The following is a 16,345-nucleotide window of genomic DNA, read 5'->3' as shown; positions in this document are numbered from 1 at the left end:
TCGAACCTCAGCTTGTAGTTGGCATAGAGAAAAGTACGAGATGGATTTTTCTGCAGACTTGTTAGCCTGGCTGCGGTACGGGGCTGATGGCACTTCTGAGCCTGGATTGGGGTACCTCTTGTGCCTGCAGTGCCTATGGGTCCCTCTGAGGGCGGGAGGGGAGCCTTGCAGGGGCGATGGGGCTGGGACAGCACTGTGAGGGGACCAGCTATGCGTCTGCAGTGGCCGGTCAGGCAGGAGGGCTGCCCGTGACGTGGACATGCTGACCTCCAGTGGACACGCTGTCCACCTTAGGAGGCCTAGGACAGAGCACTGTGGAGCCCTACTTGTCACTCCATGCGTCCCATTGAGCCTTCACCTCCAACTTGCTCTTCGGAGTGGGAGGCACACGTGTTTCCAGTGTCTGGGCCCCCAGTTCTGAAGCTCACGGTTGCTGGAGCTTCCAGGTGCCAGCGGCATGGCCAGAAGACGTGACCATGGCACTTGCTGGGAACATGGTTCTCTCAGTGGTCACAGCCCACGGGAAGGTGGGGGTGTCATCTCCCTTAAGACCAGAGTCACGCTCCCAGCAGGAGGCCATGTACCCACCCTGTCCTCCTCACTGTGGTCTGGTCAGCCTGCCATCTGGGTCCTCACCAACCCCAGGGCTGCTCCTGTCTGACCAGGGCAGGTGGTGTGCAGCCGGTGTGCGGAGAGTACCCGGTGTCAGAGCTCTGGGCAGGCCTCACCTGGCTGGGGCTTGTCCACGGTCCCAGGCGTCTGGGCATCGCTCCTCTAGCTCAGTGGCCGAGCGGACAGCTGCCCATGGCCAGCATCCTTCCCTGGTTCTGGGTGTGTGTGTGCCGGGGCTGCTCCAGCAAGTCTGTTCCAGGGTTTGTGTGTGTTCCAGGGCTGTCAGGAGTCACAGAGACAAGGGGTGAGCTGAGCCCGATCCTGCCCTCCCTGCCCCAGCAATGTGCCACCAGGCTAGTGACCCTGCAGACCAGCTGTGGGGGCCTGGCTCTCTGCACAGAAGGCTGGGACTGGGCACAGCTGTGAGAGCATTGCCATCACGTGCTCCTGGGAAGGGATGTCACGGATACCTGTCCCCTTTTGCAGAATGCGCAGGTGATAAGCGCATTCCTGGGCCTGGGTTGGCTGGGAGGTTGCAGGGAGGAGTCCACGACCTGTCAGCGCTGGTGGATTAGCCAAGAGACTTTGCAGGCTCTGGGTCCTGCAGTTAAGGCTTAACAGCCTGGGACATCCTAATCTCTCCCTCCCCGCTTCCCTCCCTCCCTCGTCCCCCCCCTTCCCTCCCTCCCTCCTTCCCTCCCTCCAGGTGGTTGGAAGCCGCTGGCCTGGAGGCGCTGGGCCTGTGCAACACGCCCCCAGGCCCCTGGGCCCAGAGCCTGTGCCTGCAAGGAGGGAGGGCCCTGCAGTGCCTCTAGGCCCCCCATGGGTGTTTCCTGTTGGAGGCGGAGCACCGCTGGGTGTGCCCCTTGAACTTTTCAAAGTGAGCTTTCTGTAGTACATGTTTTTGTTTTAGTCCTCTAGATGGCAGAAACTTAAAATCATGCAAACCAGATCACTTCATAAATTCACTTGGGCTGAGAAGGACCAGGGACAGAACTCCCTGAATACAGGCTTGCTTCTGATGTGGCTGTGTGACAAGCACCCTGTGACAATGGTGGCGGGTTACACTGCTCTCGGCCAAAGCACTCCAAGGTGCCATTCTGCAGGTCGTGTCCCCGGTCCCGTGTCCTCCCTGGAATAAAAAGCACAGAAGTGCCTTTCAGGGAGTCTGTAGTGACGGGGGAGGCTTTGGGCCCCAGTCCCTTCTCTGATCCTAACAGAACCCCCCCAACCCCGCCGGCTCTCATCTTGCCGTTAGCAGGTGGACCAGAGGGTCCCCTTGAAGCCACGATGGGCTTGCCCCAGCCTGTCTCTTGCCAGCCCGAGGCCTGGTCACTCTAGGGGAGGGTCATGCTGCTGGTGCAGCGTCATCCAGCGTCCTTTCATCTGATCCTCATCTGAGTGGGGAGGGCAGAGAGAACTTTCCATAACATCAGAAAAGGTAATCTTCACATCAAAGGAAAGTTCTGTCTCCTCTGCAGGGTAGAACTTTTAGTCTCTGGGCTTTGTGTAAATAAGCCAAAAGAAAGGGTACCTGACTCCTCCCCAGTGGCCAGGAGTTCAGACCGCCCAGCTCGGTCTCTGAGCCCTGAAGTGCAGGAACCCTGAGGCCTGCAGGGCTGGCGGGGTGCCTGGGCTGTGGCCACTGAGGCAGGGCTGGGAGGCCATGGTAGACATGCCCTGTTTGTCCACAGCACTGGGCCCATGGCTTTGCACCTAGAGGGTGTCAAACACACTTGATTTGATTGTGTTGGCCCCAGACCAGCTTGGTGATGCAAAGGTGACCCAGCTGCCTGCCCCACCTCTGTGAAGAATGCTGGCGAGTCTTGGTTCTGTTCTCTGTCAGGCCTTCAGTGACTACTGAGGGATTCTTGTCAGTGTTAGGGTTTGAACTGCGTTCTCCCAGTTTTCATATGTGCGGCCCTAACCCCAGGACCTCAGAATGGGGCCTTATGTGGAAATGGGGTCCTTGCAGACGTAATCATTTAAGAGATCATACTGGGGTAGGGTGGCCCCAATCCATTGACTGTTGTCCTTATGAAAAGGGGGATTTGGACATAGACCCACACTTAGGAAGCAGGCCTGTGAATATGAAGGCAGACATGGGCTGAACTATCTGCAAGCAGAGAGCACCAATGGCAGCCAACCAGAGAGGGGCTTGGGAGAGACCCTCCCTCAGAAGGAACCGACCCTGCCGACACCTGGAACTCTGGCCTCCAGAACCCGGAGAGAATGAAGTTCTGTTGTTTCAGGGCCCCAGTCTGACTGACACCTTGTTACGGCAGCCCTAGCAAACCAACACAACCAACTTCAGGTGCAGTGGGGCTGCCTTGCCCCCACAGGTGCGCTCCTGGCCCAGCTCAGCTCCTGTGTATGTCCCGTGCTTACATCTTGTCCCCTGGTTCCTCTGCCGCACCCAGGCCTTGGCTGCTGCAGTGAATGCAGGTGGCAGTGGCCCGGCGTGCTGGCATGTCTTCTTAAATTCCACTGGCTGCGCTCCCACAGGTAAGTCTGTACTGGGCCAGGTACAGAAGGCACATGCCACCCGCGACGTGATGGCCTGTTCTTGGAGCGCAGACTAATGCCACTTGAAGTGTAAGCACATGTCCATTAAGTGGCAGGAGCCTGGAACCAGGAGAAATGTGTGGGGGCAGGAACAAGTTTGGGATGGAGGGGAACAGACCATTGTGAGTTCCTGATAGGCAGAGCGGGATGGCCTGTGTAGCTGAGGCATTCAAATTCCAACCTGGGAGGTTCCCAGGCAGGAGGGCAGTGCCATCAAGGCCCACGAGCATGATGCAAGCCATAATGGAAGGCGAGAAGTGACAGGGAGGAAGATGGGTAGGCCTGGGCCTTGCTCAGCTCTGTCAGGACCCTGTGCCTCCTGAGATGTGAACGGCCCTAGCTTTCGGGGAGGTAGAGGCAGCCATCCTCATGGCACACCATGCCTTCTCCCAGAGCTCCAGGACTGGGGGAGCCGCTGGGGCCGCTGTGTCCTCAGTACCTGTGTGCTTTCCATATAGGTAGGCCCTGCCCTTCTAGTGCCCTCTGCAAGGCACCTTCTAGGTCCAGTGGCAGGGCTGGTTGCGAGAGCCAGGAAGGATCTGACCCTTTTGGCCGGGCACAGCGACAGGTGTACTGAAAGACGAGCCAGCAAACATGATCTGGACACGGGGCGGAGGGCGGTTCGGTTTCAGCCCCTCGCGGTGCGAGCATGACCACGCAGCTTTATATAGCTCTGCGGGCCTATATAAGTGGGAGGTGCCCTTGCCAGAGGGAGCTGTGCTGGAAGCCCGTCCTCAGCTCGGGGAGCCTGCACACGTGTCTGATCAGGGCTGGGCACCTTCCTCTCTTGAGCAGTGGGGTTCCCACCGGGCGGCCCACATCACAGCCCTTGGGATGCCCAGCAGAACTGTCCCCTATTCCCGCTTCAGCCCACGGCAGCGGCGCCGTCGTCTGCTGGCTGAGCGCAGCGTGCACTTCCCCAACGATGTCCTGTTCCTGGACCACATCCGTCAGGGCGACCTAGTGCAGGTGGGTCGTTTCATCCGGGCTCGCAAAGTGGCCCTGGATACCATCCACCCCTCAGGTGAGTGACTGCAGGGCCAGCCCAGGGTCTGTGGGGTGGTAGGGGAAGGGCTCCTCCTTGACCCCTCCTGCCCTGCCCCGTCCAGGCCTGGCGGCCCTGCATGAAGCCGTGCTCTCTGGAAACCTGGAGTGCGTGAAGCTGCTGGTCAAGTATGGGGCTGACATCCACCAGCGCGATGAGACAGGCTGGACGCCCCTGCACATCGCCTGCAGCGACGGGTATCCCGACATAGCCAGGTGAGGGTGAAGCCAGCAGCCTTATCCCAACCCCTCCGGCCTCAAGTGGCCTCCAGGATGCAGCTGGCCCTGGTGGTGTAGCTCAGAACCCTAAGGGCTCCTGGAATCTCCTTGCTGTCCTGTTGCCCTCTCTAGAGCAAACTGGAAAGTCACCATAGTTTCTGAAAGGTCAGGTTTCTTCCCCCTCACCCTACTGAAAAAAGGAAAAACAGGTGGACCTCAGGGCTCCAGCCCACGGCTCTGGGGTGGGGGGAGCATCCTCCAGGCCATCTCTCCACTGCAACCAGGGCTGCCCTTTGCACCCCAGGTACCTCATCTCCCTGGGGGCAGACAGAGACGCAGCCAACGACGATGGCGACCTGCCCTCTGACCTGATTGACCCAGACTTCAAGGACCTGGTGGAGCTCTTCAAAGGGACCAGGATGGACTGAGCCCAGCCCTGCCCTCCCAGGACTCTCATCCTCCCTGAGAAAGTCCAGCGCCTACCTCCCCCAAGTGCCAGGACGTGCCCGCTGGCGGGGCCAGAGCCGGCCAGGCTGGCCAAGACCCCGCCCCTGGGCACGACCCCCGCCCCACACCTCTGGCCTGGCTTTTTCTCCAGGTGAATTTTTTATTGTGACACTTTTTACTTTTTCAATAAACGTGATGCCCAAGCCCGTGGTGGTGGCCTGATTAGTGGGGACCAGCCCATCCCAGTCCCCCGGCTCCGGCCGCTTCCGGTGGCCAGCGGGCCGCGCCGTCCACGCGGGGCTGGGGGCCGGGGTGGCAGCGCTGGAGCAAGGCGCCGGAGTCCCGCGGCAGCCGCCTCTGCGGCCTCGGACCGCAGGGACCCCGACCCTCCACCCGCGACCCCGCCGGCCCGGCCCCGACGCGCAGCGCGCCGACCGTCACGTGACCCGGCGGCTCCCGCGCCTGCGCGGCGTTGCGTCATTTCCGGCCGGGCCCCAGCTGGCGGAGGCGGAGGCGGAGGCGGCGGCGGCGGCTGAGCGGCGAGGTGAGTCGGCCGCGGGGGCGGAGCGGGAGCGACAGGGACCCGCCCTGGCGCGGCGGCCGCGAGGGGAGGGCCCCGGGCGGGGTCGCGGACGCCCCGGCCCGCGCCTGCTGGGGGCGCCGGCCGCGCGGCGGTGCGGAGGAGGGGCGCGGGAAGCGACCGCCGGGGCCCGGCCTCCCGGGCTCGGAAGCTGCCGCTGCCGAGGTCGACAGGTGTCCTGCTGTCCCCACTTACACGGGACTGTCCCTGAGGCTGCGCCCGGGTCCTTGCAGTGCAGCCGGCCGGGTCCCTCCGCAGCGTTCCCCCCCGGTCACCCCGCCTCTCCCGGACGCCCGGCCCTCCGGTGCTCGGAGCCGGCGGGAAGGGGTCCGGCGAGGCCTGCGCTGCGCTCGGCGGGGAGGGGCTCGCAGGGCCTGACCCCGCCGTGCGGGCTGCCCAGGCGTGCGGCGGAGACGGTGCCACCGCGGGAGGGAGCTCAGGGCTGGACGGCGTGGGATCCACAGGTTCATACTTAAAATGACCCGAGCAGCCCGGGTCGTAAAAAGCTTCAGGTCGTAGGCACGTGCAAACGTCGTGTCCCCCGTCCTGTCCCCGGGGAGACTTGCAAGAGAAGGTCTTTCAGCTGGACCCCCAAGGATGAGCGCCATAGTTTCGGACAGAGGACAGCTTGAACGGAACCCCGAGAGAGGTCTGTGAGGAGCAGGAGCCCACCTCTGGGTGGACAGTGCTGAGAGAGGGGTGGGGATGGGAGGAGGGGACGGGCTCCGATTCCTCAAGGACTGGGCTTGATTTGGGGTGAGTTGAAGGGATGCCGGGATTTCCAGGTGACGTGGCAGGCGGAGGGGTGTGCACGCGCTCAGGTCTGCTGCTGGGAAGGGGAGCTGCTGTGGTCACCAGGAAGGTGGGTGAGGTGGTGCAGTGCTCAGGCTTTGCCTGAGGGTCTTCCGGGACTGCCAGCCCTGCGTGGCATCTAGTTCAGCAGTATCCTGCTGGCACTGCTTGGATTTTCTAGATGCCTCAGTGGCTGGAACTAGGCTGTTCCCGGCCCACACAGACTGTGACAGGAAAGTGGAATCGAAGAAAATTTGAGTCGCAGAAATTCCAAAAGAACACAGAACAACCAGCAATTGTGTCGTGGATTCTAACTCTGGAATAGCCATTGTCACTTTACTGGGCAACACAGTATCTTCTCCTGTCCTGTGTGTGGGGGGGAAGTATGAGACTGGGGGGCCAGAGGCTGGGCTTCGGCTCCCCAGGCCTTGCCTCTCCTCCGGAGATCTTGAGCCCTTGGTTCCCGTGAAAGAACAAGGTACTGCGTGGCCCCATCAGGAAGGGCCCCTCCATGTGCTGGCACTGATGTCAGGGCATCCAGGAACCTGCTGGGGGCAGCGGCAGGCAAGGGCAGAGGTGGGCTCTGGGGCACTCAGGCCAGCTGAGCTGTCTGGGCGCGGCCCTGGAGGCCCAGAGGTTGGGGTCCAGACCCCACTGTGCTGGGTGGCAGGCTGCTTCAACTGCCGAGCCTCTGAGATGGGGTCAGACACCTTCCTGGCCCCATGTGGGATGGGAGCTGAATCTGTAAAGCGCCCAGTGCAGTGGAGCCTGCAAGTAGCCTTGGGCAGCGGTTTGCCGTGGCTGGAGACGCTGCAGCCTTTCCACAGCGCCCTGTACTGGCCTGGGCCCCGCCTCCTTCTGAGGGGCCTGGCTCCCTTTGGTTTGCCCAGAACTGTCCTGGGTCACGCTTCGTAACCAACAGCTTCCCTTTCACTGTCACAAGTGCCATTGGACGGTGTGCTCTGTCTGTGATCGCCCTGTCTGTTGTCACGTATAAGGAGCCATGGAGATTTCATTTGAGGCAGTGGCTTCCGGTGGCTGTGGATGGGTCCCTGTTGAGCGGGAGGACTTAGCACCTTTGGCGGCTGCTGTGGCTCAGATGAGGACACCAGGGCCCAGAAAGGGAAGGGACTTGCCTGGGGGCAGCACAGTGGTTCTGGAGCCTGCTGTGTGCCCAGCATGCCACCCACCAGGTGCTGTGAGTTAGGCCGCTGTGGACAACAGTCAAGGCCTGCAGAGCACAGCAGGGGCAGTATGTGGTTCTCTGTGGTGATGGCAGCAGGCAGAGGTGGCTCTGTGGCAAAGACTGTGTTTGGGGGATCTGGGGGCCCAGCAGCTGATGATACTTGATGAAATAGATTGGGGCCAGACTGAGGGCTTGATGGAAATAGAGGGCTGGGTGGTGTCTGGGTGGGGAGTGACTTGGGGAGGGGGTGTTGGGAAGAGCACGCTGGCACCGGCATGCCCAGGGGTGAGGGAAGACCATGCTGGAGGCTGTCCCCACATGAGTGGTGGTCCCCACACCAGTGGTGGCTGGGAATGGGCAGAAGTAATGAAGAGCACGTGGGCAGGCTCTGGCAGGGAGGCCGCTGGGCTTGCCGATGGTGGGGCCTGTGGGCTGAGGGGAGACTGTCCTATCATCAGATCTGAGATGCCAGTGATCGGAGCACCTCGTGTCCCGTGCATTAATGGCAAAATGCCGTCAAGCTTGGACATGCTAGCGGTCGCAGATGCAGTCCAACTGCAAAGCCATTAGCGCCTGGAACAAGTCTCTTAGAGTTGACGGCACACAGTACGCGTGGTGAGGTTGTGAGCGCAAGCGCTGCAGATGTGAGGTGCCCGATAACCGTTGTGAGAGAGAGAGGGAAAACAGACCAGCCGAGGCAGATGGTTTGAGAAGTGACGTGCCCTCGCCCGCTCTTGTCTCGTGTGGCCCAGGCGCGTGAAGGCCCGGTACCTTCTCTGATGCCAGGCGTCCGAGCTGCCCTCTCCCTGGGCCACACCCTCTCCCACCCCCACCTTGACCTGAGCTGCTGAGCAGCAGGTCTCTGTCCTGACAGCCTTCAGTCTCTGACCTCAGCGGAGCCCTCAGTGGCCTGGTGGGTCTTCTCAGGTGCCCCCGCGCTTCCGTAGGCCTGTGCCGTTCTCCCCAGCCCCTTGTCACCTGGCCCCTCCATATCTTCCTCTTCAGTGGCCCTGCTCAGCGCCCTCCCCTGGCGGAAGCTGCTCAGGTGTCTGTCTGCCCAGCCAAACACTCTGCTGTCAGCGGGTGCCGAGCGCCACGCTGTGGAGGGCCAGTCTGGGGACTGTCCCACTTTCTCCCCTTGCTCCACTGACACTGTCCTTGCTGAGGTGGGTGGAGATTTTGTCACACTTGTTCAGTGGTCACCTTACTTGACTCCAGCTGCGCCCCTAGATGGACCGGAATGGCTGTCATAGGGTGTGCATGTTTATTTGGTATTTAATGGAAATTTCCTTTGGGGGCCCAGCTCCTTGGAGGAGCCCCAGGAGGTACGGAGGGCAAGCGAGCAGCAGGCCCCTGGCCTCTCGGGAAGCTGCGGGTGCATCCAGGAGACACCTCAGTGACCCTGAGCCCTGCCAGTAGCAGGGTCTCGGCAGGACTGAGCCAGCGAAAGGTCTTAGTGAGAAGGACCTGGGGAGGGAGGCTGAGCTAGAGGGGAAGTGGGGAGACTCAGGTGCCCCACGTCTCGGAAGGCTAGTTGGTAGGACACAGGCCGTTCACGTCAGGCCCGGTGGGGTTTGACCCCCCTACCTGTGAGGAGGCAGACGAAGGCTCCTTTTGAAAATGTCATTTACTTGTCCCGAGGATATGAGAACCTGCTGAGTGTCTGGCGCCTGGCAGAGGTCTTCCCAGTGCACTCTGACCAGACACATGTGAACTGAACGAAGTAGGACGTGCGTGCGTGTGTGCGTGCAGGAGGGTGCTTGGTGACAAGTACCCTGGGTCTGGAAACTGGTGGGACCTCAACAAGCTCCTGGTCTGGTCAGGAAGCCCAGCCAGTGGGGGTGGCATGGGGTGGGTCCCCACCCTAGAGACCAAAGGCTCCAGGGACCTGGGGTTCAGCTCAAGGGCCCAGCCCCCTGCAGGCTAGCTGCTCTGGTCCAGCCCAGCCAGGCCTCGGGACTGCAGAGGTGAGGGGAGCAGGCAGGCGCCCAGAGAACCCGTGTGGCCTGTGCAGGCAGGACGACGAGGGCCCTGAGGGGGCAGACACCTGGGTGAGGCCTGAGAGGCCGAGCAGGGACCCCAGGTGGAAGGCGCAGGGCCCGTGAAGGCTGCACTGGGAAGAAAGGCCCCAGGGGTGGGCGCGGCTGGGGAGGCAGGTGCCCTGAAGAAGTGGTTGCCAGGTGGAAGAGGCTAGACCACAGGAGGGCCGAGGGCAGGCAGGAGGGGGTCGGGCTTCCTGACACCCCATCCTGTTGTGTGATTGGAGCTTCCCGACCTCGGCCCACTGCCCACAGCCCTGTGCGGCGAGAGTGTTCCCAGGGCGCCCTCAGGTGCTCTGGCCACGGGCAGGAGAACCATGGGCTAGAGATCCCCGTGTCCACGAAAGAAGTCACTTTGTGAGGGCCCAGACTCCACAGGCCTCCAGGAGGCTGATTGTTTTCTTTGTTGTTGTTCTTGCTTCAGCCTGTGGGCTTCTGTTTATCTGTACAGGTGTTTAAATACCAAGTCATTTATGTGACCGCTGAGCAAACCTGAGAACCCACGCCCATCCTCGCCCTCTGGGAGGGGCTGCTACTCTTGCTCTGGGCAGTCTGGGGCCCCTGGGCTCCAGGGCTGGTGGGGGAGGCTCTTGTGCTCCAGGCCCCTCCCAGGGTGCCCTCCCCCCACTCCCAGCACCTGGGATTGCCCTGCTTTGGGGCAAGGCCAGGCCTGGGACTGAACCTGTGCAGCTGGTTCCCTTACCCTGTGGTGTGTGTCCTCAGCCAGAGAGCAGAGAGGGGGCACTGTCCGGCTGGTGAGTTTAGAGGTGAGCCCACCCAGTGCTGTAAAATCCCCTGGGCAAAGAGGGTACAAACAGGCAGTACCCCAGGGTCTCAGTCACTGGGTCAGGCCCACCAGCTTCCTCTGGGCTCACACCCTTCCCCAGCCCTCCGGCCCTGCTGGCTGACAGACGGCATTGGCTCACTACCCAGCCTCCGGACCCAGAAGTGGGCCAGTTCCATTCCCCTGCTGGGTTCCTCACCACTAGGAAGCATGTTCCCATTTTACAGACAGGAAACTGAGGCTCAGTGGAAACAACAGGCCAGGGCCTGCAGGCCGTGAGGGCAGTTAGGGTTTACCAGGAGGACTGCAGCCCTTTTTCGCAGATCCAAACCGCGACTCATCTCGTACCCCCTGACTGGGGAAGGGGCTGCAGCTGTGCTTGTCATGGGCCCGTCCGTGGCTCCCAGCAGCTGAGCCTCTGGCCAGCCACAGCAGTTTGTCCTCAGCTTATGGGGAAGAGGCAGATGCCCCACGCCCCTCCCCTCTCTGCAGCCCCTCTGGAGAGGTGACACTCTGTCCTCCTTTGGGGCTTTCCCTTTCAGAGGCCGAGGGGATCTGGCAGCGGAGCACGAGGACCAGACGCCCCAGCGATGACCAGGTGGGTCTTAGGTGGTGGAGTGTCCTCTGCCCCTGGGTCGAGGGGTGTGGAGTCCCCCCTCTGCCCCCAGCCTCTCCTCACATGCTGCCTCCCCACAGTTCCCCGGTCTCCAGGGTCGTCTACAACGGCAAGAGGAACAGTAGCCCCCGCTCCCCACCCAACAGCAGCGAGATCTTCACCCCGGCCCATGAGGAGAATGTGCGCTTCATTTACGAAGGTTCGCTGGGCGCCCCCCGCAGCCCCCCTCCTGCCTGTCCAGGGTGGGAGCTGCGCCTCACTCTCCCCAGCCCTCAGGGCCCAGGCGCTGGGGTGACACAGGGACCCTGTCTGGTGAAGACAGGTTCTGGTAACAGGGTGGTCCACACTGTGCTATTTCTACTGGGCAGCACCCCAGAAGGGGCAGCATTTGGAGCTGGTTGGGTTTCTTGGAGGGAGGGGGATTGCCATGGAAGACAGATGGTGCACTCCGGGGGGAACCCAGGAGTGTCCCAGAAGTGGGTGGCTGTGTGCTGGGAGGTGGGGGATGGAGGAGGCAGGAAAGGCAGGGGCCACTGGGAGGAGGAGCTGCGTACCCCAGTGGGTACATGTGCCTCTGGCCACAGCCCTGGTCAGTACCGGTGGGGGCGTGGTCCGCAGGGCTCCCCGAGGGCGTTAGGGAGTTGGGCTATGCTGGGGACAACTTCAGGTCGAGAGCTGGCTGGTCTGGGGGTCAAGTGCTGTGAAGTGGGAGATGGATGGGGCTGGGGAGGGTCTGAGAGGACATTGAGGGGAGGGGGAAAGGATGCTCTCCTGGCTGGGGCTCCGCGCGGTGGGCGGGCTCTGACCGGCCCCTCCTTCCTGCAGCCTGGCAGGGCGTGGAGCGGGACTTGCGGAGCCAGGTGGCGGGCAGCGAGCGGGGCCTGGTGGAGGAGTACGTGGAGAAGGTCCCTAACCCCAGCCTGAAGAGTGAGTGGGAGGGGTGCGTGGGGGGTGGCGGGGCTGGGGGCGGGAAGGGCCCCTGACTTCCTGTTTCCTGCTGGGGAGACAGCCCAGCAGGGTGGGCGGGTCCCAGGGCTGACAGAGGGCGGGGCGAGATGGGGGCGGGAAGCTGCCTGTTGGGTGCCCACCGCTGACTGTTCTGGCCCCCACAGCCTTCAAGCCCATCGACCTGAGTGACCTGAAGCGCCGGAACACGCAGGACGCCAAGAAGTCCTAAAGCTGGGCCCCTCCCCTGGCCTCGGGGAGATCCGTGCGGCCTGATGTTGGCCTCCTCTCCTGGGGTTGGGGCGGGGCAGGGGGCCATGCTTCCAGTGGGCCGCAAACCCCAGGACCAGGAGGCGTGATTGATGGCCAGGGCCTGCCCCTCCTCCCCGAGTCCCCTCCTTTCATCTGGCCAGTCTCTAGCTGCGCCTGTCGCTGAGAGGGTCTGGGCCCTATCATTCCCGGGGCTCTCTGGGGCCTATCTGTGTCTCTGGAGCTTCCCCCCCCCCCTCCCCGCCCCGCCTGCCCTGCCCAGGGGCTTGACCCTGACTCTGCTCCCCTCCATCACCTCTACTGCCCCACCCCGGCCACCTCAGGATCAGGATGGAGGCCAGGGGCCTTTCTTGTCTCCTAGTGCTGTGTTTGTCCCCGGGGTGGCCAGGAGGCAGGACGAGGGCAGCTCCACCCACAGGCAGCGCGGTTCTGCCATTACTGCTGCTTTGGACACACTAGGGAGGGAATAGTCCCCACCACTGTCCAGCCTGGCCCCTCCCTCCCTGCGTCAGCTTCCGGATGGCACGAGCTCTCTGGGCCTGGGACACCACACGCCCCTCTCAGGATCCTGGGCGACCAGGCCTGGCCCCTGGTGTCTGCGGCCCTGTGGCCACAGCAGCCCCGTTGGGCTGGGCTTAGAGGTTGCCTGGTGGGTCCTGGCTCTGTTCAGTGTGCTGGGACGTCAGCAGGGCCCCCTTTTCTTCCTGTGCTCTCCACAAGGGTCTGCGGTGAGCCTGAGGACCAGTGAATAAAGGCGGGCGGCACTGCATCAGCCTCTTGGTGGTCTGTCGGCTCTGCACCCCTCCCGGCAGCTCGTACAGGGCTGGAACCCGAGGAGTCCAAGGTCACGCACAAGGCCCCTGAGCCCAGAAATTCCAGGGGGTGCTTGGCCTCTGGGGGCGGTAGGAGGTGGAGGTGGGGCCTCCTGGAGCAGAGAGGCTGGGGTGGTTCGTGTGGGCTCCTGGGGGGGGCCGTCCCTCTGAGCCCTGGATCCACCCAGAGAGACCTGAGTGCACTTGACCTTCAAACCTGGACAACCCTGGCCGGGCAGACCCAGACAAGCCAAATCAGAATTTATTTTGGGAACACCCTTTCCCAGAAGGGTATTTCAGGGCTTGAGTGGCCCACAGGTGGCTCTAGGAGGTATCTTCTGAGGGCTGGTTCCCAGGACCTGGGCACAGGAAGTACGGTTCATGTGATAAATAGCCACTGAGACTCGCTGCCAGTGGGCACTGGCTGGTGCGTGGCCCTGCGCCAAGTCCCTGTAACCCTGTGGCCTTGTTTGCTCCTTGGGGATCTGGGGGGCATTTTGCCAAGGGTTTCAGTGCCCTCTGGCTGGGTCTCCTGGGCTCTCTCTTCCCAGCCATTGTCAGGCTGGGAAGGAAGTATGGACCAGGGGTGGGCAGTGGTCAGCTAGGGTGCAGGGGGTGCTGCCAGAGGCTGAAGGGGCTCACTGGCACCTATCACACCCTCCAGCCAGTGTGACCTAGACCAAGGACGAGGCGGAGCAAGGGGCACAAACGACCCTACCCCCTGTGCTGCCCACGGCGGTTGGCTGGCAGCAGACCTGCAGGGGTGGTGGGGCGTGGCTGCACCTGTGACCTTGAGCAACTTACTGAGTCTGGAGCTTCAGTCTCCTCTGGTGGAGATGGGTACCTACGCCTTGGGTGGCTGCCCTGTGCTAGTGCCCGCTTCCCCTGCTGGTCACCTCAGGGATGCACCTGACCGCCCCATCTTGGCACAGTGAGCACATGCCTCTGGTGGCCGCAGTCATGGCCTTGCTGTGAGCCCTGGGGCATTGCACATGGCTGCCCTACCTCAGTTTCCCCTTCTGTAAAGTGAGGTGTGGGCTGCAGTGGTCCAAAGGCCTCGCCCCAAATGGGGTGCTGGGGCGGCACCTGGGGAATACCTGATTATTAAATATCTTGCTGCATTAGTTAAAAATGGACTTGATTTTGGCTCCAAGCTGCCTCTGGGCCCTTCCCCATCCTGTGGTGCTGAAGGTGGCAGTGGAGCACCAGCCTCTGCTCCCTCCAGCCACACTGAGCCCTGAATTCTGGGCTTCCCCTGCCCATAGCCACCCTCCCTGGCCTCACCCACCAGTGGTGGTGCCCCTGGGCCAGTACAACCCTGCCCCTGCCCGGGTGGGCCCACGGGACCCCCCTCATGGCCTTTTCACTCCCACTGTCTCTACCAACTTGGCTTTTCTGTGAAATGGAAGCCCTTGGCCTGGGGTCTTGCTGCCAGGAACACCTTTGAGATGGGGGTGTGGTTACCGCCACAGGCTGGAGGGTGGGTGAGGAGCTCTGCTGGGGGCTCGGGGTGGGGGACAGAGGGCATGGAGGGGAGTGCAGGGCTGGGGAGACGGGCCTAGTCCACAGAGGCAGTCGTCGGCCCCTGAGCCGGACCCTGCACGCATGCTGCCCCTTCCCCAGCGGGGTCCAGACGTCCCCTCGGTGTGGCCACAACAGGGGTGTCGGTGTCCCGGCAGGAGTAGGCATACGTGCAGGTTGGATGGTGACTGGGGGAAGGGTGGCTGATCCTGGTAGCTCAGCAGCTTGTGGAGGGAGGGGCAGGGGTCCTTGGCCCAGGCCACACTGCCACCTCCTAGTCCCAGGAGACAGGGCTGCCCGGTCATGAGTGGCTGGAGATGGTGCCCTGCCCCTCATACAGTGAGGGCAGCGGGGGTGAGGCGAGCGCCCTGGTGGGACCCCCACACTGAACTCCAGTGCGCGCACATCACTGCTTCCATTCAGGGTGACAGCTCCGTGGGCAGGGCTTGTTAACCTGACATTACAGAGGACACGGTGATCTCCTGTGAGACCGGCCTTGTTCTGATTTTTTAGCTTTGATTTTTATCAAAATTCTCAAGCAGTAAATGCTGAGCACGTGTTCTGAGCTTGCTCAGTGACCCGCCCCCTCCCCCCGCAGCATTGAACGCCCAGCCACACGCCCCTGGCGGCTGAAGCCGCGTCGGGCCGGCTGACAGACCAGGTGGAAAGGCAGTGCAGCCACGACTCCTTCACGCCCTCCAGTCCCTTCTCACTCGTCTGTCTTGTCTTGTAGACCCCCACACGGTGGCGGTGGCATAGCTCCCCACTTCTGTACTTGGCTGTGGCCTCCCGTAGGGTTAAGAGGCCCCTCAGTGCCCTGCACTGCTGTGAGCCGGGTGAGGTGGAGGTGGGCTTTGTAGGAGGGGACCTGTGTGTGAGAGGACTGCCCAGCTATGCTGAGCACAGCAGCAGGCCCAGGGCAGAAACAGGGAGGCCTGTCCTTAGGAGGCCTGTCCCCCTCAGTGAATTGGAGGGGCAAGAAGCCGCAGAGAGGGTAAGGACCTCAACGTGGACGTGTGCAATTGGGGTGCTGAGTGGGAAGCCGAGGCTACAGCGTGGACTGCAAGGGCTACGGGCTGGACATACAGACCCGGAGTCCGCGGAACATCGATTCTTACAGGTTGCTAAGGAGGTGGAGGGTGGGGCCTGAGCCCCGGGCCCTGCAGGCAGGGAGAGGAGGAAGCAGGAAAAGGGACTGACCAGCGGAGGGCACTGTCCCAAAGAGCAGGTGCGACCTGGGTGGAGGGCTGCCAGTGCCCAGGAGACACCCGCAGCTCCCCGCTGCCCCTCACCTACAGGCAGTGGACGCTTTGGTTTGGGTTTCTAACCAGCACACAGGAACTGCCGTCCTCGATTTTCCCAGCCCCGCTGCATACGCGCTCTTCCCATCCCCAGCCTCCTGAGATAGTTCTCTTAACGTTGGTTACATCAGTGTTGGGTATTTACATTATGATGTCTATGTTTGTCTTCAGAGCGGAGCCATGTGGTCAATTGTGATTATTTTTCTTTTCTGCCCAACTTTTTGTTTTCCTTAGAGTTATTAATTGCCTTCCTTTTCATTTGCTGAGTTTTCCATGTACTAATACCAGTTGAGTCCTGAACTGTCCACCAGGACATGTAAGTCTCCTCTCAGTGTGTTCAGTCCCTTTGATCCCTTGAGGGTGTCCCTCCTGGAACCTTCCTCCAACTGGAGGTCCCCTGCCCTCAGTGACCCGCTCTGCCTGGCTCATAGCTGGCATCTGGGGGACACGCCATGACTCCTAGGTTGGATCTGCTCATCGGCACCCATGTTTTCCTCTTTCTTGGTCTCCACACTCATTTTAGTAGCACATGTGCGCACACACACATGCTGGGCAGTACCCATGTGTTCTTCTGTGGGAAGGGCCTGAGGTAAAGGGCGGGGTGGAGGTGGA

General features: G+C 62.0%; 2 protein-coding genes across 3 annotated transcripts; both read left to right on the top strand.

The window, feature by feature from the left end:
* Positions 1–3,868: 3,868 nt before the first annotated feature.
* Positions 3,869–5,210, top strand: PPP1R27 (protein phosphatase 1 regulatory subunit 27). The gene is made up of 3 exons (XM_019735484.3): positions 3,869–4,201; positions 4,287–4,437; positions 4,745–5,210. Exons 1-3 carry the CDS (start codon positions 4,012–4,014, stop codon positions 4,866–4,868), a joined length of 465 nt encoding a protein of 154 aa, XP_019591043.1. The 5' UTR covers positions 3,869–4,011; the 3' UTR covers positions 4,869–5,210.
* Positions 5,211–5,359: 149 nt separating this feature from the next.
* Positions 5,360–12,868, top strand: MCRIP1 (MAPK regulated corepressor interacting protein 1). 2 transcript variants are annotated; one of them, XM_074319558.2, is made up of 5 exons: positions 5,360–5,431; positions 10,811–10,866; positions 10,965–11,083; positions 11,710–11,811; positions 11,997–12,868. In XM_074319558.2, the coding sequence occupies exons 2-5, from the start codon at positions 10,859–10,861 to the stop codon at positions 12,059–12,061; spliced, it is 294 nt and encodes a 97-aa protein (XP_074175659.1). In that variant the 5' UTR covers positions 5,360–5,431; positions 10,811–10,858; the 3' UTR covers positions 12,062–12,868. The 2 variants fall into 2 exon arrangements, with proteins under 2 accessions (XP_074175659.1, XP_019591276.1); XM_019735717.3 differs by lacking the exon at positions 5,360–5,431 and adding an exon at positions 6,031–6,116.
* Positions 12,869–16,345: the final 3,477 nt, after the last annotated feature.

Source organism: Rhinolophus sinicus, chromosome 12 (assembly GCF_057876585.1).
Source record: "Rhinolophus sinicus isolate RSI-liver-muscle chromosome 12, RSI-T2T, whole genome shotgun sequence".
Taxonomy (NCBI): Eukaryota; Metazoa; Chordata; class Mammalia; order Chiroptera; family Rhinolophidae; genus Rhinolophus; species Rhinolophus sinicus.
This window is presented reverse-complemented; position numbering and strand designations above follow the sequence as displayed.

Bases quoted from the DNA above. Each gene is read 5' to 3' on its own strand.
- MCRIP1 (XM_074319558.2), top strand. The intron at 11,084-11,709 runs GTTCGCTGGGCG...TCCTTCCTGCAG, and splicing joins TGTGCGCTTCATTTACGAAG to CCTGGCAGGGCGTGGAGCGG. The intron at 11,812-11,996 runs GTGAGTGGGAGG...TGGCCCCCACAG, and splicing joins CCCTAACCCCAGCCTGAAGA to CCTTCAAGCCCATCGACCTG.
- PPP1R27 (XM_019735484.3), top strand. From the start codon at position 4,012: ATGCCCAGCAGAACTGTCCCCTATTCCCGCTTCAGCCCACGGCAGCGG. The intron at 4,202-4,286 runs GTGAGTGACTGC...TGCCCCGTCCAG, and splicing joins GGATACCATCCACCCCTCAG to GCCTGGCGGCCCTGCATGAA. The intron at 4,438-4,744 runs GTGAGGGTGAAG...TTTGCACCCCAG, and splicing joins GGGTATCCCGACATAGCCAG to GTACCTCATCTCCCTGGGGG.